This window comes from Lepisosteus oculatus, chromosome 6, assembly GCF_040954835.1.
Source record: "Lepisosteus oculatus isolate fLepOcu1 chromosome 6, fLepOcu1.hap2, whole genome shotgun sequence".
In the NCBI taxonomy this organism is placed as follows: Eukaryota; Metazoa; Chordata; class Actinopteri; order Semionotiformes; family Lepisosteidae; genus Lepisosteus; species Lepisosteus oculatus.
Genome location: NC_090701.1, coordinates 29,254,378 through 29,278,035, shown reverse-complemented (window position 1 = coordinate 29,278,035; position 23,658 = coordinate 29,254,378). Strand labels below are relative to the sequence as shown.

Here is a 23,658-nt window from a genome sequence, read left to right as displayed (position 1 = left end):
GAACTAACTGGAATTTGAGAATTAAGTTTTTATGAGGAAAAAAGCCTTCTAAAGATGTAAATAAATCATGTGCTGTCCCATCCATCCATTTTGTAGCCGGTTTTATAATAATAATAATAATAATAAATGATTATGCTTATATAGCACTTTTCTGGACACTCCACTCAAAGCACTTTACAGGTAATGTGGACTCTCCTCCTCCACCACCAATGTGCAGCATCCACCTGGATTATGCAACAGCAGCCAAAGTGCACCAGAACGCTCACCACACATCAGCTATTGGCGGGGGGGGGGTAGGGAGAACAGAGTGATGAAGTGAAGGAGGCCATGAATGATAAAGGCCAATCGAAATTTGGCCAGGACTCCCAGGGTTACACCCGTACTCTTTGAGAAAAGCCCTGGGATTTTTAATGACTACAGAGAGAACATCAGTTTTACGTCTCATCTGAAGGATGGCGCCTTTTAACAGTATAGTGTTCCCATCACTATACTGGGACATTAGGACCCACATAGACCGCAGGGTGAGCACCCCCTGCTGGCCCCACTAACACCTCTTCTAGCAGCAACCGTAGTTTTTCCCAGGAGGTCTCCCAACCAGTTATTGACCAGGCTCACACCTGCTTAGCTAGTGGTTGCTTTATCCAATACAGGCTTGTGGGGGAGCCAGAGCCAACTCGAGCAAGCAGCCAGTCCTCTGCAGGGCAGACACAAACACAGACATGCACACCAGGCATTCATTTTCCAGAAGCCAATTAACCTACTAGTATGTCTTCGGGAGAACATAAAAGCTCCATGCAGATTGCACATTAAGAATTGAACCCAGGACCCCGGTGCTGTGATGCAGCACAGCTAACCACTGTACTCCTTTGCTGCCCTCTTTCCATACAGACGATTTTCTTGTTTACAGTAGTTTTGTCATTTCAATAATCTTACATGTCATACAAATAAGACATTGGTCAATAATTTCTAATTATTAGTAACTAATTTTGTCACCATTTAATGGGTGGGCAGTACATCAGTAATTTTCCAGTCAATTTAGTATTATGTTTATGGACAATGAACAGCATCTGTTGTTTTCCTTAAGTACATTTTCCTCAATACTCTCAGACTCAGGAAATGTATTTAATTATATATAGAAATACACAATTGCCATGTGGTTAACAGGGGAATTCACGGTGTACATTTTTCAATGTTGTGTTTTCATGCATTGCTTTCCGGTACAAGTTTAAAAAAGCTGGGGGAATCTACTTTCTTATCCAGTGCTACCAGGTGAAAATATTCTGATAGTTTCAAAGAAGGCGAAGCTGTGGTACAAAAGTTCAAGATCAATCGGGTATAAGAGAAGGAACAGAAAATTACATAGTCCAACAGCAAACCTTAGTTCCAAGAATCTGTAATACTGGAAACATCTACATGTCATGCCGGTGGACACAAGCAATGAGAGGCATTTGTCTGCTCAACTGAAGCCCTTGATTTTAACCCTTTTTCCATTAAAATATTTAATTATTTCTACATTTCTTATTTTAATGATTTACATAAGGTGTAAAGCAATTTGAAATTAAAATTTAACATGACATGCACTTCATATTTATATTTTTGGTGTTTTCATTTCTCACATTTGTTTCCAAAGATAATATGACATTTTCTACCAGTCTGAATAAAACACCCCTCTCCCTGTACTTCGGCTGGTTTCTTTGATAATATTTGTAATAATGGTTTATTACTGTTACACATCACTGCACCTCACACACTGCCACCATCCATCCTCTAGAATGGAGCGAGTTTGAAGTAACCCCTTTAAGCATTGCAAGGTGATTAACAGCAAATAGAATGTAGCAAATAGAAACAGCAAAATAACTTTTTAACATAATGTTTTACATAGAATAAACTCTATAGACACTATATTTACTCTTTATAAAACTACTCAGACATTTTGAGATTCATCACCCATAAAGTCAACTTTTTTGTAAAAAGAAAAAACCCTCTCATTTTCACTTTTGCCTGATCAGTTCTAACCCTTTAGTTCTCCATAGTAATTATCTTACATTAAGAGCAGAGATATCTAACTCTTAATCTCACTTAAGGAGATGAATGACTAATAGAGTATGCTCAGAAAATAATGGCTTCAGATAACAGGACTTAAAATAAACTTTTAATCATCAGAGGACATACAGAATATGGTTAATTTCATGATTTAACCAGCAATCCCATTTTCTAAATATTTTAACCTTTAGATCTACACACTGCTTATCTGTAACTACCGTAATTTTAAGCCAATGCACTCCTGAGCATGCACTACATTGTACCTCACTGCAGTGCCCCTTAAAAATGTGGTTGTGGGCAGCAAGCCTGCATGGAAAACCACAAAAGGTCTTGACAGAAACTTAAAGGTGCAAAGAAAAAAAAGACTTGATCCCAGGTGGGTCTCTTTTCTACTCTTATAAAGTATTTGACCAAACAAATGCAGCAGGATGCTCTCTCTTTGCTGTGCTCTGTATTCCTATTCACCTGCAAGGACTGCGTGCATACAAATCTATTGTCAGAGTCACGGCTGACCTTAACAGTGACGAAAACAGACTGTTTATCACTCTGCTGTTCTCAAAGGACAAGAACCATCCTTACAAGAATCTGGGCTATATAATAAAGCAATGCTGTTCTCAGAAAAGGAGTATCTTTAACGGGGCTTACAAAGAAAGTTTGTAGGTTCCCTGCACTACGAACCCCCTCTCTCTTCATGTGGGTCCCAGCCTCCTCGTCCTACAGCTAGCACGCTGGCCCTCAGGCAAGCAGGCTGAGCCAAATCTTACTATGAATAAAACAGCCAAGGACTTTGCAATACATTGAACTCTTGGGTGCTTATTCGTTGTTAACATTTGTTAATCAAAATAGTATGGTTCTAGCTATTTATTGCAAGTTGTTAGCCATTTTGAATATATACAGTACATATAGTGTTAGTTATCTAAATAAAAACTTTTACACAACCCGTGTGGAAATGTATACTATTCTTGAGGCTCACTGATGGGGATATACAGGCCCCACTATGGCCTGCACTCACTCAGTGATACCGCAGTGATACCGCAGCATTATTCAGAGGAATTTTGTGTAACTGACCATCAAAATTTAACAACAAACATATGAACAACTTGCTGTATATCTTATAGCTTCTTAAGACATTCCATTACCATTGCATGTTAGGTGCATCGACTGAGTTCAAGAGACAACTGTTTCTTCGAGATTTTTTTACCCTGTGAGCAGATCCAGTCCTTAATTCTAATTATTTTGTCTTTCCAAGGACTTCCACCGAGCTGCAGCATACTGATTAATTTTCTTTTAGCCACTGGCATTGACAAGCTGAGCAAAGTCTTAAAAACAAGTTGTTTATTTATTTGGCTGACATGTTTATACAAAGTGACATGCATTTAAAACTTGAACATATGGGCACTGTTATTTATCTGAGTGAGAGAGGCTTGAATAACCTCCCCGTTATTAGTCCAGAGCCCTAACCACTACTGCCAAAACCGTTTAATACTTTTGTTTTTCTAATTCAAATTCCTATTATTTATTTAATAAAAGAAAAGTGGTCAAATCCCATTTGTTTGGATGAACCCACTGTGTCAGTCTAACACAGAGAAAAAAATATTTTAGGATTAATTTAAAATGCCAACCATGTTACCACTAAATTGCTCAAAAGGAAACCGTAGTACACAAAGGGAAACATAAAAAGATCCAAGTTGAGAATTGTTCAGTTCCATGTGTTTTTATTAAGTTTATTCCATCTGTACATCTATAAAATCAAGAGTCAAATGTAAGGAAAAAACATATTGAACCAACCTCTGTTGTTTTCAAAGTTAAACCGCACAGAGACTTTCTGCGGTTTATTTTTTCCTCTATGAACTCCTTCTAGGGAGACAGAAGACGAACACTGTCTCACAGTTTCTTCAACTCAAAATTCACAAGCATGGCAAGTTAATTAACTTGATTATTAACTTGATTATTTAGGCGTTAACCTTATAAAAAGGCTCATTACCTACTCTGATCCTCCAATCAGTCATTTTCTGTTTCCCAGTCAGAGACAGACCCATAGGCATCAAGTACTGTTGGCCTGTTCCTGCTCAAAGAGAGCCATGGCCAGGTGAGAGCGGGAGGCCAGCCCCTCCAGGTTGCTCAGCACGCATCGGTGATAGATGTCTTCACTGAAGCGGGGGTTGCAAACACGGCGCACGTACTTCTGCACCAGTGCGGGCTCAACAGCACGGAAGACGTGCAGGCTGGAGTAACGCACAAAGATCTCGTACACATCCATGCTCTCCAGCATCTCGTCATTGTCCAGGATGTCGGCTGCCATCTTGGTGCGGGCAGCCATGTAATCTGCATTGTAGAAGCAGGCTTCCTCGAAGACGTGCCGGTCGAAGCGCCCATCCTTCAGGGAATCAGCAGCAAAAGAGGACGCGGAAGAGGGCTGCTGATCACGGTACACGATGGCTGGGCTGTACTCCTGGAAGTGGATGGGGAAGAACACTTGCCAATTGCTGATGGCATTCATGCGGCAGCGGTTTAGGAAGTCAGCGTTGACCTCAGTCCACACGCTAGCCAGGAAGAAAAGGGTATCCACGGGGTGTTTCTTCGAGATGATGTCCATCAGCTTGACCTGGGAGGGCACCTCTGTCTTCACACTGATCCAGGGGATCTTGACGTCAGCATAGCGCTTCTCCACCTCTCCAATCATGGACTTGATCCCCGCAAAGATGTCAGCCTGGCTGACCCTCTGGGCATCAAAGGGGTCATAGATGAAGAGGAAGGTGAGCAGCACATTGTCATGTGTGTCCAAAGCGTTCATCACATACATGTCCAGGAAGTTGCTCACATAGTCCTGCTCTCGGGCGGTGACAGGCAGGATGACTTGCACGCGTGTGGCTTCAGTCACATAGGGCATGGGGATGATCTCAATGGAGCTCAGGGGCCGCAGCAGCTCCACGCGCTTGGCGATCACCTGGCTGTGGCCCTTCTGGGTGAAGGCCTCCAGTGCCAGGTCCAAGGTATACTCCATGCCTCGCGTGGGGTCGAAACGCCGGTATCCGTTCAGCAAGCGGTGTTTGCGGAAGCGCACGAGAGGCTGGTAGCGCTCGTTCAGCTGCTCCACTGCCGTCTCCAAGACTGCGCTGACGTCTGCCCGGTCCGCCCCCTGCAGCTCGCACTTGGGCGACCCGTCGATACACGAGTAGATGTGCTCCTCAGTGAAGTAGTCCCAGTTTATGACTTCAAAGCGCGTCTTGGGCTTGAAGGGGGGGTTGATCCCAATGGGCCATGTGGCACCAGCCTTTCCCTCTGGTGTCAGCTCACTCAGGTTGTTGATCTGGACCTGCCGAAAGAGAGAGCAGTTTAAAACACAGGCCTGATTGGTTTAGCATGGTAATCTACCTCTGGCTGCCTTTAATCCACTGTGCCCCGTGTGTTGCTCAGTTAAAATGTCTGCTTCCTATCAGCAATTCCGCATCTCAGGTACTTATGTCTAATGATTTCACCCTCTCACATTGTAAAAATGTTTACAGTATGTTTAAAAAGACAAGGTAAATCTTAACAGCCTTTTTCAATAAAGTTTTTGTTACAATTGACAAATGCATTGAAGTTCAATTGGATTAAGTGCAATTTGTTTATTAGCAACATAGTAGGATGTAGGCAAATAAATGTAATATTTTCTTTCAGATTGGATAAAGAGGCTGATATTTGAATGATACTCTTTAGGGACTTCTTTCTTAGTTTAAATATAACCTGCATAAGAACGTGGGAATCTTCTGGGTTTTGGGCTGTCTTCTGTGTCACTATGTGTTTCTAAGTGTTATTTAGTTATAGTTATAGTCTATAGAATTTGAAGTAATTCACCATTGCCTTCAGTAATAAAGTCAAAGACAGTTTAACTAATGCCTAATGAAACTTCACAAGTGTAAGCATGCACAACCTAATCTTCATCAGAATCTACATTAATATGCTATACTGCTGAGAAAGTGTACAATGTAACAAGCACAATCCCTGTTGTTTCAAATCTGGTTTAGAGCTTGTCGATGTGGCACACAAAGATCTGAATGTCATGAACACACGTGCCAGGCTCTTTAATGATATGGTCTGACCAATCTTTCTAAGGAACCTTGAGAGTCTTTCACAAAATGTACTCTGAAAGGTGCAAAGGCACCATCCTTGTGTTAGTGGATACCATCAGTATCCTGATGGTGGTTGTTTTCCTTGCCTTTTGCAGCCTGTTGAAAACTACTTAAAAATTACTAAAAGCCCCTTTGTCAGCCCTGAAAGCTTCTAACATAAAATACTTAATTTTACTGTGTGGTTTGTTTATTTTTCTACTAACATCTTGTAAAGCTTCATCTGTGAATTGTATAATCACAGTTGTATGGAATTAACAGAGCAGAGTGAGCAAAAGGAGGTTTTTTTTACAACACTATTACGATTACTTATATTGTAAGGCGTTATATTACAGTAATAGTGTATAAGACTATTGAAAGTGGCCACCAAGCACAGTGACTGTCCAGCTCTGCACAAAGAGTTCTGTTGTTGTACCTTCAGCTCATTTGTGGAGTCTGCCAAGACCAGAATCTTTCTGTTCAAGTCTTTCAGTTCTATTTACTTCTTAATCAGCTATTTCCCAAATCCCTATTTTATTGAAGTGCAGTACATATCACAGAAGTAAAGAACTAGACTTCTTTCATTAATTTTGAACTGCTTTGGTGCCAGTTATATATAAAAATTTACTTAATGCATATTAGCTTTTGGGGAAAATTTTTTTTTTTGTAACACCCACCTACCAGACATCAGCTGCCAAGTCATACACCTTGCTCAATCTCATACTTGTGACTGCTCCTTTTAGGTATAATATCCTGTCAGCTCAAAGGGCACAAGAACCCACAAATCAACTATTCTGTACTATAGTAGAGGAACTAATGCTAAACAATACTTGGTACAAAATCTGGGAAGTGAGCTCAGTACTGATGTGGGCGGAGCGGTGGCTCTGTGGCTAAGGATCTGCGCCTGTGGCTGGAAGGTTGCCGGTTCAAATCCTGCAGCTGGCAGAAGAATCCTACTCCGTTGGGCCCCTGAGCAAGGCCCTTAACCCCAACTGCTCCAGAGGTGCCGTACAATGGCAGACCCCAAGCTTCTCTCCCTGTCTCTGTGTCTCCATGGAGAAAAGCTGGGGTATGTGAAAAGACGCATTCCTAATGCAAGAAATTGTATAGGGCTAATAAAGAAACATTATCATTATTATGTCATGCAGAACAAACACTAGCACTGTGAGGAGAAGGGACTGTAAGTGTTAAGTTCACGTACAACTATTAAGCATTAGAAGAAAAAAACTCCATATACTGTATGTTTATGTGTTGCTTGTTTATATAGTTGTGTAATTAAAAAATATGGTATACGTTTGTGGCTGATAATTACTCTATTACCAAGCTGGACTGCCCTGTATTTCCTGACTTTATGGGATGAAATAATTAATTTTAATCTTTATTATTTGCAACTCTCAGAATCTGAGAGTTGTCTAATTGAATTTTAGTCATTTAAGCCCTCCTCCTAATTTGTAAAACATATATTTTATATTATTTTATATTTATATTATTCACTAATTAAAATCAAATTAACCATAAGTGGCTGTTTTTGCTTTCAACGGTGGAATATTTCCCTATCCCTTCAGACCATTGAACTGGGAGCATTGAAGGAGGAAGCACTTATTTATCTGTAGAGCACAGCTTGTAGTCATTCCAAACGGAAACACAGAGAGCTCTGTGCATCTCAAGATGACCTTGGTGACTGAATGAAATTAGGTTTTCATTGTGGATAGTTTAATACTCCTTGTTTTAAAAGGAGCTGTAATAGTAATAGCCAGCAGCCATATCACCCTGCAACTCACAACTGGCAACCTGGTCAGTACCTGGATGGGAGACCTCCAAGGTAAAACTAAGGTTGCTGCTGGAAGAAGTGTTAGTGGGGCCAGTAGGGGGCGCTCAACCTGCGGTCCATGTGGGTCCTAATGCCCCAGTATGGTGATGGGGAAACTATACTGTAAACAGGTGTCGTCCTTCGGGTGAGATGTAAAACCGAGGTCCTGACTCTCTGTGGTCATTTAAAAAAACAGGGCGTTTCTCGAAAAGAGTAGGGGTGTAACCCAATTTCCCATTGGCCCTTACCAATCATGGTCTCCTAATAATCCCCATCTATGAATTGACTTCATTACTCTGCTCTCCTCCCCACTACGGCTGCTACGGCTCACTATGGCTGCCGTCGCATCATCCAGGTGGATGCTGCACATTGGTGGTGGTGGAGGGGAGTCCCCATTACCTGTAAAGCGGAGTATCCAGCTAAAGCTAAATACACAAAACAAGTCAGAAGATGGAAATGATTTTCACGGGATCATAACTGTAAAATTTTAAAGGAACGAGAATTAGACACAAGATTGTGTTTTCTCTCTTCTCTTTTCAGCATGGAATAAACCTATTACTTGTTCCTTTGCAGACTACGCATGCTGACGCAGCTACCCACCTGTAAAATTATAATGTTCCCTTCAAGTACAGAGATGGCGGCAATCTCAGATCTCTCCAGATTTTTGAAAATATCAGAAAACAAAGATTTACTAAGATAAACTATATTTCAAAAGGATCCCCAACGCATTGCACATTCTTGACAATATTGTACCTCGGACATGATGGCATTAAGCCGCAGATCACTAGGTCTAACCCACTATTATCTAAAAAGTTCCTTATAAGTTGCTCAGCCCTTCTTCAGAGATCATTTTAAGCCATTAAATGTATTTGCTAGACTTAGTACACAGAACGATGAATGAAGAGGAGAGCTGCCACGCAAAGCAGAGAGAGAAAGAGTGCCGACCTGCAGCTGCTGTATCTGCAGGTAGGTCATGTCCAGCTCTATCTGGCTGAAGCGCTTGTGAAGACGGTACATGAGGCCTGGCTCCGACACAGGATGCACGGTGAAGGCGTTTTTAAACTCCGGGCTCTCCTCGCGCTCCGGGTCAGCATTCTTCCCCAGTTCAAAGTAGCGGTACTGCATCTCCTGCAGAACAACACAGAGGGAGCACATCGCAGCTTGAGAGAGGCTTCCCGGCGAAACACTGCTCACCCAAAAAGAAACTGTTCTTCGTAACGGGTATTAAACCAGGTTTGTGAAGCTGTCCTCAAAGATCCATAATTCAGAATAAGTCAATTACATACTACTTAATTTACAGCAGCTGGAAGTTCACACTTAAAAAGGATACCAGCCTATTACCTGAGCAGTATGTTCATTTTAGCTCCATAATTCTGACATTGCTGATAGGCTAGTAGTGTCAGACGCCTACTTCTGTGAATACATATGTAATGCAGTACTAAAAATGGCATCACTCTTGTGAAATGTCAGTTTTGCACACATCACCATCCTGTTTCTAATATGAAACCTCCTCCATAACTGAACATTTCAGATATGCTGCTTGACCTGCTGAACATACAAAACAGTAAACAATAAATAGACTCCAGTCTTCATTTAAAAAGAGTCTTCTGCATTTAAAAAAAAAATCTCTCTAGAGATACATTTTGTCCAAACTCAGCAAGAATACAGAACACAACATGTTTAATTCAGATCGCATGGACCTGGTTTTTGTCAAGCAGATTACATCTGACAGATCTTCTTTTTACAGATACATTTAAACAGGAAGTGAGTTTGCAACGTCAAATTATTCTTGTCCTCCAGCTGTTTATCCTTGACAGGGAAGATACAGTCCAGGTGCACATTGCTACACCTACCCATACACCCTCATCGGAAAGCTGACTACTTTGAATTCTATTTATTCTTTTTTTTCTGAGAGCCCTGCCTCTGACACACAGTGTAAATGCAAGTTGACACCTCTGAATCACAAGAAAGGGTGTTATTATTAGTGCATTTAAATCCACAAAGCCAAGCTGTGGTTTCCAAACTTCTGTCATTTGTGCTTAATCTAACTATCAAGAGAGCAGCAAGATCAAGAACTAAATCTTTCAAAACATAAGAAAGGTTACAACTGAGAGGAGGCCATCTAACTTGTTCAGTAGTGAGTAGGAGTTTACAAATCGATATATATTAACTGTATGTAGGAGATTACGCACATAGAATCAACATAGAAGTTGTTACAGTAAATATTATTGGGAGGGAGTAAATTACATTTTCTCATTTTCTTTTTTTTAAATAGACCAGAACAGGATGACCTGAACAATATCCTACAATTTTTAACCTTTCTTTTATTCTCATTTTAAAATCTTGACATGTCTTGATATGTGGTTTGATGCACACAAATGTCATTTTCTGCATACACTGTTACTGAAATGCTGTGGAGGAAAAAGTCAGTTCTGGGTATTTTATCAAATCAAAAACAAATATTCATCTTCCTGTGACCTCTTTGTAAAGCAGATACTTAATGAGCAAACCTTTATCAGCTCAGCCATGACAATGAATTTCTTAACATTTTGATATGGTTCTCATAACACAAAATATGAGAACCTCTCCTGACATTTTCATGGTAATATATAAATCAACAGAAACCATTAAGACAGTGTTCTGTAATCAAATAAAAAAAAGAAAATCCAGTATTTGCAATCACATACAAGCTCTGACACTTGAGTTACAAAGAGGTACAGTTGAAGCCGTGAGCTCAATGCAGGGCTATTGGCGCTGACAAGAGGTGAGGTCACATCCTTTCACTCTGCTCAATGACATGTGTGTGTGGCCTCATTGTCTGCCTTTTTCTGAACAGGAAAGCATCACAACCGCAGTTACAATATTAAGCAGAGCACTGTGGGCCATCAGGGAGTTTCCTAGAGAGCTTATTAATCTGTACTACTTCAATCATTACATCTTCAAATGTCTTCATGAAGATATGGTGAATTTTCCATATTACTAGTTTTATCAGCCTCTGTTTCCAAGCTTCTTTAAAATGTGAATTCATTCTTTTCCAGAAGGCGGAACAAACACCACCCAGCAAACAAGCAGCTGAAGGCTTTTTGTTTTACCTCAGGAAGCTGGGAGACAAAGCTTTTTATCAAATTGTATTAGCATAGAAGGAAAAGAAGTGTTTCAAGTACTAAAATACAGTAACACAAGTTAATAAATCTCCAGAGCCCAGTGTACTTTACCAACTGCAGTTAAGGAAATTGACATAACTCTTCCACCAGTCATTGAAGACAATGGTAGTACCTACTGTATGTACTGTACTTGAAAATTGCTATTGTATTGTTCAACCATAAGGGCAACAAAACTGTCCCAAGTATGTATAGACCCAGACTGATACATCTCCTATAATTTATATAGAAAATGAAAAATATAAAATTTCTGGTCAGTTCAATATATATAATTATTATAGAATAATTTATAATATATCATTTTTCTAATAAGCTACCGTTACCTTTTGCTTTTTCTGCTCCAGACTTAGTTTACTGCAAAGTATTCATCTAGCACTACTGCAGTAATGCCAATGAAAGAAAGTGATGTTATAGTAAAGGATTTGAAAAGCCTCTTTGAGTGATGCCCAGAACTGATCTGAATTGTACTCGTATTCACCTGCAGAATTGAGCACTGATAGCATGCATGAGCAAAATGTATTCTTAACTATAACACAGACCATCATCAACACCTCTGAATGTGTTAAACCAGTATTTACAAATTAAATTGAACTTGATTGTAAAACACACACAAACCTGAAAACCTGGTTTAAAACACTTCAGTAAACCCACATTCTCTTAAAATGTAAAACTGGCAGGAGGAGAAGAAGAATGGTAAAGTGTTAACCTTTGTCACCAGATCAGCGTCCAACTCCAGCTGAGCTAACATATGGATTTGAAAGCAGTTTTCTAGCAGCCAGGGAGCTGAAGGAATTCCAACCCAATCCCCCACCATTTTAACTCTCTCTCTCTTTTCAGAAATGGTCTGTTTCAAATAATCACTTTAGGGTCTCTCAATCAGTTGTTATCCATTACATTCATTTAAAATAATTTAAATACTGTGGTAATTTAAAAAACTTCCAAGTCTGGCCAACAATCTATGGAGACAAGAGTAACTGAAGTAAAAAAAACAGCCCCAGCAGAATGTAGATACACAAGTATGAGCAGTTCTGAAAATAATTTTCATTTAAGTGACCAGAGTGTTCATCCACATTCTCTAGCGGCAAATTAGCCATTTAGGCAGTTTTATAGCCTGAGCTTATTTTGTTTTTAATATGGGCCTGAGCTTTGGGACAACTCTGAAAACAGTGACCATTTCATAATCACCGAGAGCACAATAAAAAGTAATTATGTGGGAGACAACTGGCTGGAGGTTTACAACCACCCATGTCCTGAAACAAAAAGAAGTATGTAAAGACAATAAATTAAAAGGCCTCGGGAAAAGGCCCCTATATCCAGCGTAAATCACTTGTTCCCCAGGTTTCTCCTCAGAATCTTGTAAAACTGCATCACTGTTTCTGTGGAAGTGGGACCTTGTTAGTTCATTACCAAAGGTGACTGAAAACACAATGTTTATTGTAATCTCACTTGGTTGAAGACAGGCTCAGTTTTCCTATAAATCCCTACAATGAACGGGAGCATGTGGGAGGATACTGATGGGGAATATGGACCAAAACCCACATTGTTCAACCCAGCTTTCTTTCATAGAACACCTGGAAGATATCTTTGGATCACTTCACAACCATACTGACCAAATGGCCTTCTCTTGTTTCTAACCTTTCTGACCAAGACGGACATTAAAAGAGATAACGGGAGGGAACGGGACTGTTCGGTGTACCTGGTGCACCTCCACACAGCTGAGCCCCAGGTAGTCGATGATGCAGCGGCCCAGCCACTCATCAGGCCGCACACTCAGGATGTCGTTGCGGCAGGTGTCCAGGTGGGGCTGGAGGCGGGACAGCACGCTGCGGGACAGCAGGTAGCCATATCCGCCATGGCAGTACCGCGCACGCTCCTCCCCACCAATGAACTCCTCGGCCCGGCCCATGTACAGGTCCTGCCCGGCACTCAAGTGCCCCACCAGCTCGTTCAGCCGCTCGGCCTGGGTGTAGGTGTCATCCTGGGCCAGGTAGAACCAGTCGTAGTCGGCACCGAAATGCTGGTGCAGGTGCCGCACCGTCTCGTACATCAGCCAGACGGGCCGGTCGTCACCGTGAGCGACAACCGCCATGCCGTGGGGCAGCTTGGGGCTGCGCAGGCCCGTGAAGAAGAAGGTGCGGTGGAAGTGATGCGCCACCGTGCGGTTCACTGCCACTGCCAGCGTGTTCAGAGTAGCGCGCGAGGTCAGGATGCCCACCAGGAGGCGCTCTCGAATCCCCAGCTCCGTGTGAATGTACCGTGTTCTGAAGAAGGGGGGGGGGATATAAAACATTAAAAAAAAACATTTAAACTGAGCACTTTTCACTTTAATATGACTACACTCCCCCTCATTTCTCAATCTGAAGCAACCAGGACATTCCAAACCTGCAAGGAACACCAACTAATGAAACACAACTAAACCTCTCAAGGCAGTGAAGCAGGCAAAGTAATATTGAGGATTATGATTTCTGAGGAACTCTAGAGACCAACAAGAAAGAGTCTAAAATGAAAAGCTAACTGCCATAAAATATTGGAGACTCACCATAAATAATATATATACATAGGGCCATAATGACCTCCATTCACTTTTTTTTCTGACGCTAACAGGATTAACACAACCACATTCTGTCATTTCCTCCCAGCAGAAAAAAGCCTCTATTTTTATGATACAAATAAAAACCAAACTGGAAATTTGTCATCCTATTGCTTTGAATGCACATCAGTCCCCGTAATCACACAGTAGAGCTTTGTCAAAATGATCTTGTTTCAAATACTCCCTTTAGAAAAAAACAACCGAAAAAATGCAGAACCAAGCTTTAGAAGAGAATATGTGTGTGGGCTTTCTGCTATAATGAAAATCTACAAATGTTTCTTTGTTATGTTTGTGAGCTGAGGTAACTATCAAAATGATCTCACTGAATTTAATTTCAGTCTTAGGTTTCTACAAACCATACTTTGAGCTTCTAAACTACAGCTGGGTCACAAGTAAATCATTGCATTCATGAGCATACACATTAAAAGTTTAGTTGCTTTTTGTTCAAATTTACTGAGTGAGATTTAGTATTTCTTTCCCTTCAAAACATTTGGAGACTTCAAAAACCTTTTCCTTGCTCAATGTACTGACCAAGTTTCTCTGCCATATCCAGTTTCAACATAGCTTGTCATACAACTAAATGTACAATGAGATTTTCCAGAATGGTTTAAACCAGAGGGAAAAACCCTTTATTCAAATATTCTATAAATGACATGTCATATGTTTCTCATATAGCGACACAATCTAGACTTTGACTTCTCCATTTCCATTAAAAAAACTGTCATTTAACCCAAAAACAAGTGGGTTTATAAAGTAAAATGTTAGCTCTGTACCACAATAACAATGTTAAACTCTTCCTCATCTACCCTGCCCTAGACTACCATACAATGGATGCATTAATGAGACAAAATTAATTTTCACAAAATTGTCCTGATATATGTTTTGACAGTAAAAAGTTTAAAAAGTGTACAATGTACACTTTCTGGTGCAGTGTATTGAAAATACTTATCTAACAGGACACTTTACTTCTTTGACTTGAGTTGATTTTTTTAACATCTTTAAAGATGTATACATAATACGTAAGATTATTTTTTATGCAGTAGCTGGCAAATAGGGCCTGCAGGAAGTTTGAACAGGATTCCCAATAAATAAAACATCTTAGAGCATGAGGTATATCCTTATCTGAACTCAGTAATTTCATTCAGTGTCTGTACTACAACTCCGTAGAATCTATCAGTATTCGACGAACTGAAAATGTTTATTTTTGAAAATGTGTATATATAAGATGTGTATTGTTTAACTACAGTATATGCAGAAAACGTTCCTTCAAATTCCCAATTTAAGTAAAACCATCAGCACTTAACAAAACTAAACAAGTTGCTCCAATTTCCTCCCACAGTCCAAAACTTTGTATTTGCTTAAGGGAATTCTGGCTTTGGGGATGAGTTTGTGCGTGTCTGTGTCTGTGTGTCAGTCCTGGACTGGTGTCCCGTCCAGAATATACCCTGTCTTGTGCCTGCTGCTTGCCGGGACCGGCTCTGGCTCTCCCCTGTGACCCTAAATTTGAAGAAGCGATTAGAAAATGGACGGATACTGCCATGACAAATAGCGAAAGACTAAAAAGACTAAGGAATTAAAAAATCTAGAATACAAAAAAATCTTGATTATCTGAGCAAATAATCAGTTCAGTTATGCAACTGAAAAGCTGATGGCTGAGGCTAAAGGATCAATAATTCTCAAGCTGGCTATCTCTGAAAGAATCACTCACAAGCAGACAGTAGCTGCAGCCCTCTGCATTTCTATTGAAGTGTCAATATTGTGATGCAGCATCTAAGTTCTGGTCTGTGTTTAAAAAGCAGTCATTCTAAATGCATTTTATACTGCACAACACATGGAAATTCTGTCTTAAAGTATTAGTACAAAGAGAAGATTAAGTATAAAACAGACCAAAATGGCAAGACATGCATATAGAGTCTGTATGCTGACTGAAAATCCAAAAGAATTCACTGAACACGTGGAAAAATACACACAGCTCTACTGCTCCCTGATATAATAAATCCCTAACTGGAAACTTCCCCTAGGAGTTCCTCCAGAATTAATGGATTCCAAATGTTACAAATCAATGAAGAACGTAGCCATGGGTGAGAAAAGCCAATGGGAAGAAAAACATACAGTATCAATGAAATATTACTTCAAATTTAGGGATCAAACCCCAAAACATTCCGAATTATTTTTATAAAAAAACAGGCAACTAGCTTCAGCATGTACTTCTACATACATCAAAAGTCTACATACAAAAATCAGATTTTGACCTTTGCAGATCCGCACAAGTGAATAGGTCCAGTGAGTGAACACTGTAAATAAAGCCAGCTGTTGTTCCTGAAGAATGCTTAATTTACAACCCAACTAACACAACATAGCCCCTCAATGGAATGCTTGGTACGGACCCTTGAATGTTAATGTTGCTTCTGCATCAGTGTTCAGTGTTTTCAGTGTTTCCAAACTACCATAAGTCACTCTTTCACTGCAATAGGCAGGTGCATGATAGAAAAATAGCAAAGCTTACTGCTACATTTGTCATCAGGCCCTATAATTCCACTCTGAAACTATTCAAGTTTCATAGTTCACCTCAATATTAATTTGATTAATGAGCAAGATGTTTTTGGTACACAAGGTAAATTATGTTGATGACAGATACAGTGCCTTGCAAAAGTATTCAGACCCTTGACCAATTCTCTCATTTTACTGAATTAAAAATCCTAAGGTACACTGAAATTTTGTTCTCTGTGATTTTTACATTTCAAAGCACTGAAACTCAAAATTAATTGTTTTAATGTGACATTGTTTTATGTTAGAAAATCTTCTTTAAAAAATAAAAAATGAAATATGCGGTTTGCATAAGTAATCAATCCCTGTGTTGCGGAAGCTCTAAGTTTACACTGGTGAAAAACAATTGCCCTAACAAAGACAGAATTGCCTTACAATTGGCCTCTATCTATGAATCATTAAAATAACTGCCACATTTTCTGGATAAAGACCCCACAGTTAAGGGCTCATTATTCAGGTTGTGAATTTGAAGGACCTCTGTGAAAATGAAGATTTTTTTATAGTTATTTCTCTTACATGTAACTGAAAGAACAGTAAAAACATATTTTAGATAGACTGGATATATTGTAGATAGAGTGGAAGAACAGTGCTTTATGCAAATACTGCAGCAACTGCAGTATTCTGTAAGGAAGGACAAGACACCCTAGTGCGTTGTGCTACATTTTTTATTTAAAGATGTTTTATGCGTTTAGACAATTTGAACTGTTTTGTTATGTGAAGTTTTGACTTGCCTCTTGACATGCAATGAACCTTAGTCCTCATCATCAGATAGTAAAAACCAATTTTGACAGAAACGAAGAAAGAATTAATACCCCAAACAGTACTTGTATCTTGAACAAGAGTACTGTGCTGTCTCCTACTCAGAAAAATGAAGGCACAAGATTAATTTGCACATTTAGCAAGAAGAACAATATAGTAATCTCTGTCACAGGAGCCAGTTGCTAATGAGTTTTAATTTATAATGTGGTAGCAATCATTTTGCTTTATAATGAAATCTGTAAAACAGAACAAGCAAGATCTATATCCTAATATTCATACAGGAAGAAAAAGACATTTTTGTTCTTTTATAGAAATTAAAATCTTTTATGGATTTCAATTTTTTATTTTTATGGAAGTAAAAATAACTTTAGTACTTGGCCTTTTTTGGAACAAAATTAAAAGGTAACACAAACATCGGCATTCTCACGATTCAACAAAGATGCTAACCCTTCAGAGAACTGGTAAAGCCAAGTTTCATTCTGGAAAAGTATACAAGTGTCTCCTTTAGTGCTATACTGGAGCTCTTGTGTTATTTGTTTCTAGCAGATGTGGCAGAGTCAACTGTCACAATTTAATGCCATACTCCAGGATTACGAGCAATTCCTAAGGCTTGAGCAAAAGAGAATGTGAAACATGAAAGGCCGGAGGACTTCTTCTGACAAATTGTGTGTCATTTTGAAGTCAACGGTTATTACAACACTGGACCTTGAAAGTAATGTGGTTGTTTTACTTGTGAAAATATGCAGCAGGACTATGTCTTACTAATTCTTGGTTATCTACATGCAAGAACCACAAAGATTCCTTATTAAGATAAAACGGAACTAAAGCACGACATATTTAACAGTTCACTTGTGAAAACCTGAAAAAAAGTGGTGGAGGCCAACAGTGCAAATGATTTTAATGAGAAGTAGACATACTATATGCAGAGCTGCAAACAGCAGTGATGAGTGACCATAGCAGGCTGATGACATTTACAACTCTGTGAAGATCTGTGTGTTCAACAGTCTGTGGAAGATAAATAGTGTAATACAGGCAAACTACCCATTGCTTAACCCTGAGTGGCTCCTAGAAGCCATTTTTTATGTAACTCCTTGCCTCAAACATCCCTGATAGACAACCATGCCAAGGTTATGTGTGCAAAGTTTGGCTTTATTGACCATTAAGAAAATAAGCTGTTTTTTTACAAATCCTACCCAAAACCAATCAGCTTCTCGAACTTTATCTACAGTAGCTTGTAAGGTCCTGGATTAGTCCATCACCCAAGTTTCTCTGCTACAAGAAGATTCAAGGACGACTTTTTAAAATTAGTTCAAATTGGAAAAGACGTCCTCGAACCTAATACAGATAATCTGGAAAACAGAAAATCTCATAGAGATTTCTTGGGGTCCTGGCACAAAGTAATTATTACAAATATTACAAAGTATTTATTTGTAATATTACAAAGTAATATTTGTACATAAAGCAAGATACATTTTTTTGCTTCTATTACTTGAGGAAGTTTTAGAAGAAATATTAAAATATTTATACACCCATATCAGAATGCAACAAACCTAAATAATTAATTACATAGACAGAGCTGGGTAATAATGGATTACATAAACAGGCAGCAACTCATCAACCTGATAACCAATACGCATCATGACACAAACTGTAGTACAGTTTGGTTCTGTACTTAAACTGATGGACCTGCAAAATGATATAAAGTGGGACTTCACTATAATGAACTTCCTACAACTTACAAGACAGCATTAATGCTTTGTTACACCATTGCACAACTGTATTGCAAAGTATGTAACCAGTGACCTTTATTTTTGTGCTGCATCAACTTCATATTGGCTTCTACAATCGTGTTACAATGTGCAATTGTCTGTCCAATAAGAAGGATTTTAGACATTTTAGGTGGAATAAATATAAGATAAGATATAACTTTATTGTTTGTCCAAAAGGGTGGAAATTTGTCTTTGGCATCACTATGCAAAACTACAAAAAGACCAATAACACAACATAAATGAAACACACATTAAAAACAAACAATAGTCTTAGACATGCAGCAATACATACTGTATACACACATCTCACTCTGCCCATAGTACACTACCATTACACACAATCCGAAAGCTCCAGGAAACAGTCACTTAGCAGCGTTTAATATACCAATTACACAGGGAACAGAGGATTTCTTGTACACATTTTTCCTAGCCACAAGCTTTTTAAAATGCCTCCCCAAGGGCAGCAGTTGGAAATGGGAATGAAGGGGGGGGGCATTAACAATAAACTGAGCTTTCTTTTGAACTGCAATATAATACAGCTCTTATTAGCACACATTAAAAACACTTCAAAGTATTAAGGCCAAGGTATAATATAACTCTGCATTTAAGAGAAGATTAGTATATTGCTCACCAGCCTGAGGGAAAAAGAGTATAGTTTTAGGTTTTCATTACCACTGTACTCTTAATGCTAAACCAGCTGGACAGAACTAACACAGTTTCTCACAGGTCTAGATTCCAATTAATATAAAGAGACCTTGATAACCTGTAGGCACACCAATCCTCCAGAATAAGAACATTCCAGGTCTACAGACATAAAATACTATTTGAAAGAGTGTGTGATGAGAGAAGATGTATTTGTTAGTAAATCTGTACATTTTAGAAACACTGGGAGCCAATGCAGAGACACTCGCAGATTTTAGATTTTGTTTTTGCTTAAATTTGTGCTACCGAATTCTAAACATACTGCAATTTGTTAAAGGTTTATTTATGGGCGTTTTGAAAAACAATATAATACAGCAGTCTATTCAAGAAAGTCCAAAAGCATGATTTAGCTTGTCTGTATCCATTTGGGAAAGACAAGACGAGACACAAGCGGTACTACAGAGACACTTTAGTAACATTAAAAATACACTCAAAATTAGGGTCAAAACAACACTTTGTTTCTTTACATCTGTGCTATGCTAGATCTCTGTTAATGAACATTATGAAAACGGATCAGTAACAAAGCTCATACATGGAACATTTCCAGCATTACCTTAGTCAAATAACATTCTGTTGTATTTTGGGACCCTCAACATTTGCGATTCCAAATTATATCAAATCCACTTACTTTATATAAATCACCTGTTAAGCTGATCAGAGTTAAACTGTTTCAGGTTATTAGAAACTGATGATTTAATTGGGTGAGTGACAGCAAGTTTGGGCAAGATGACAGCTCTGACCTGAACTACATTCCCCAGAAAGCTATTGGGAATGTCCTCCTACTTTCTGTCACCTGCCCAACTGGGAGAAAGCAACTAGTCATGTGAAACCAGGAAGTTGAAGCTTCCAAAAGAGAGAACAACAGGAGCTGTGTGGAACCAAGTCTGTTTGATGGGTATTTTGAGAGGAGTCTCAGAAAGAGACTTAGTTTTGGAGACGAATGCTTTGAGTAATGTATCAGCGAGGGACTTTGTGTGAAGCATCTTAATTGCCTGGTGACTATTAGAGATAAAAGTTGAAGTTGTTTAGCTCAAAGAGGATTTTATTTAATTGTGTGTGTTGGTGTCGTTTTCCTGCTCTGCAAAATAAATGATTGATTATTGTTGCATTCGTGTCTGTAAATTATGTAAAATAGCCTATTTAAAAGGGGTTTATGGCCACCCGTAAAAGCCTGCTGGATAGCAATTCTCCAAGGGCAACCCTAAAGTCTCCTGGTATACATTTAAGCCATAGCATAGATACATAGGATTTACCAATCAAGCATTGAGAACTTGAAATTATGTTTATGAATGCAGAATACTTACACCTACTGATCTATGAGCCTGTATGATGGTCACAGCCCAACAGTATAATGTGTTCAAAGACAAAGCAATGGTTGTGTTGTTTAGAATGTCTTGTGCAAGACTGCAAGAAGGCATCTTCGGTAACTCAAGTAGCTAAGAGGACTGATACAGGTAATGTGTAGAATGATGGAGATGTTTGGGAGCTTAGAATTATCATACAATGACATCATACATTCTTAGCTTGTTTTTTTACTAGATTAACTCTTTAAGTAACCTCATCAGTATTATGCACACAGATAGTCAGCAGCAATGCTGGAGTTTATTCTAGGGAGCTGCAAGTAATATTACCATTTTTCAACCACTGGACCATGCAACCTGCTTCTTGTTACGCACTGTCATTAGTACTGCTGCACAGTCCCAGCTAGAATAGGAATCCTTACGTGCTTGAACACATCCTAACGTGCTTGAGTTCTCTACCAAAGCCATTTCACAATTAAAAAGGTAAGCAGGCATCATTCAATTGATTATAATTTTTGGATTTTCTACAAACCTATCTTGAAACCCATTACTGTGAATACAAAGTATTTTTAAAACTTTACTGAGCTATTGTTGCTGAGCACTGGGAGTCAGTATGAGCAGAAATGTGTGTTGAACTCAAAAGGAGTATCTATCATGGAGTACTGGAATCTACTGTACATGCTGCAGGTTTAAATGAACATGTGAATAATTCGTCCATTCATTATTAAACGCTTCTTTCAATTAAGAGCTGAGGGTGAGCCAGAGCCTATCCCAGCAAGCAATGGGCACAAGGCAGAGTAGACCCCTGACAAGACACCTGTCACACATGAAAAATAAAACAGAAATTGTGAAATGCCACCACCTCACCTGAGGACTTTCTTATGAGGTTTGTTGGGGTCTTTGTGGTACGGCACAATGCGTGGCTGGAAGTCTTCATTTCCAGCTTCGGCCCCGTTGCTGCCTTTGGGGTTCCCTCTCTGGCTACCAGGAAACAGCCCACCGATTCTCATTTCTTCTCCACAAGGCTCGTCTGCATCGCCCTGGCTCCAGGACACCATGAGCAGGCTCAGGCTGCAGCCCAGGGAAAGCCCCAGGATCAAAGGTAGCGCAGGCCTGAATAAGGCAAGTAAGGAGGACAGACGCATGGCACACGCAGAGAAGGCTCCGAGATTGAGAGCAAACAAAAAAAAAGTAATACAAAAAAACCCTTTTGATGTTTTCAAATAAGGGTGCTCATTAGAAAAGTCATTTAAAATAGGGGAAAAAATGAAAAATGGCAGAGGTTGACGCAATTTTTAAATATTAAAAAAATAATTTTGAAGTAACAACGGTTTGTTCAGCTTCAGTCAGAACATATCTTATTGTTTTGTAGCTGTTGTTTTTGTTTCTTGTTCCATCAAAACTCGTTTATTTTGCTGGTTTTTATTAAAGACAACCGTCAGTTTCAGAGTCTTAACTTGAAGCCAACGCACAGTCGTTCTCAGATCCAGAATTTGTTCTGGAATAATGTCGAGGAAAAACAAGTTATTTGACTTCAATTATAAAACAAATCAAGTTTATTAAGTCTTTTGCTTACACTGTATGATGTTTCGACATCTAAGTAAAAGAAACCGTTGCCTTGGGCACATTCTTACTGCCAAGAAGAAACTGCAGGAAACTGCCAAGAAGAACTGAACGCAGATGTTTGGATCTAAGATTGAAATAGTTTCATCTTAGTTTTATTTTCTTACTTTCTAGCAAAATCTTCGATCATGTATTAACACGCGATTGCAAATAGCAATTTGCCTTCCGAATTGAAAAAAAAACTAATTTTCATAAGCGCACTAACGATTTTATGACTCAACAACACTGTAGGGTTAACTAAATACATAAAATAGCGAGGACTACAGCATCGTTTTGTGACATGTTACAATGTCAATAAAAACTACGGAAATAAACAGTGTCATTTGTTTTCAAGAAACGTCAACTATCGTTATCAGTATGCGAAGTTCCCAACATCCGCCGTTATAATAAAATGACTAGTCGAGAATGTATCCAATTACCGTTGAGCACCACCGATCATTTTTATTTTGCGGTTATAACCTGTCCACTCTAACACCAATGGATACTTCGCAGAACACAACGAGTTTAACGTGTCTGCAGTAAAGCGTCTATCCATACATACAATCATTATCACCGAGAACAAAATGATTGTACATTTGTCAATAAACGATACATACGCCGTATATAAAACTAATCTTTTTCAGGACGATAAGCAAGAGTTATGCTGTTCAAGTCCAACTTATTTGCATTATATTACTTAACGAAGTCAAATAGTCTGGAACTGACAAACGAAATGCGGGAAATTGACACAGTAGCGAAATGGAAAAAAAATCTTCAGTGACGGCAAATATTAAATGGCATTAAACTCCTAAAAATGGCGTGCAAAGCGTTCAAAATCCAGTTGAAAATGATACTTAAACCAGCTTTTCCGATATCCCTTAATTTGGTGTTATTGTTTAATAATCCCAGCGACGAGCAGTTTCTCATCTTCCTGCATGGGGAACGATGGTTTTCAACTAAATCCAGTATTTGGTGGATGAGACATTTTTTCCACCTTTACGCTGCTCCCCTCGATTGTCTATAGAAATCCCCTGCAGAGCTGAGCGCTGCGCCTTCGCTTTACTGTTGATGCCACCTCACAAGACTGACAGCCTCGTACGCTGGCCGGGTATGTCTCTCTCCCTCACATACTTTCTCCAACAGTGTATTTTACATATGACAATAAATCCCTTTTTTGCACTTCCTCCCTGAAACCAAATCTACAAATCAGACACTTGCACGGCCTCTTAATAAAGAAAAAAAAAACGTGCAGTTAAAGACCCGGAGGAAACAAGCTGCACAGAGAA

At 39.2% G+C, this 23,658-nt stretch overlaps 1 protein-coding gene across 1 annotated transcript; it reads right to left on the bottom strand.

Annotated features, from left to right (window-relative positions):
* Positions 1-3,738: 3,738 nt before the first annotated feature.
* On the bottom strand, positions 3,739-23,624 carry chpf2 (chondroitin polymerizing factor 2). The gene is made up of 4 exons (XM_006634177.3): positions 21,638-23,624; positions 12,799-13,363; positions 8,887-9,069; positions 3,739-5,359 (listed from the first exon to the last, which is right to left on the bottom strand). Exons 1-4 carry the CDS (start codon positions 21,913-21,915, stop codon positions 4,088-4,090), a joined length of 2,298 nt encoding a protein of 765 aa, XP_006634240.1. The 5' UTR covers positions 21,916-23,624; the 3' UTR covers positions 3,739-4,087.
* Between the last annotated feature and the right edge of the window lie 34 nt (positions 23,625-23,658).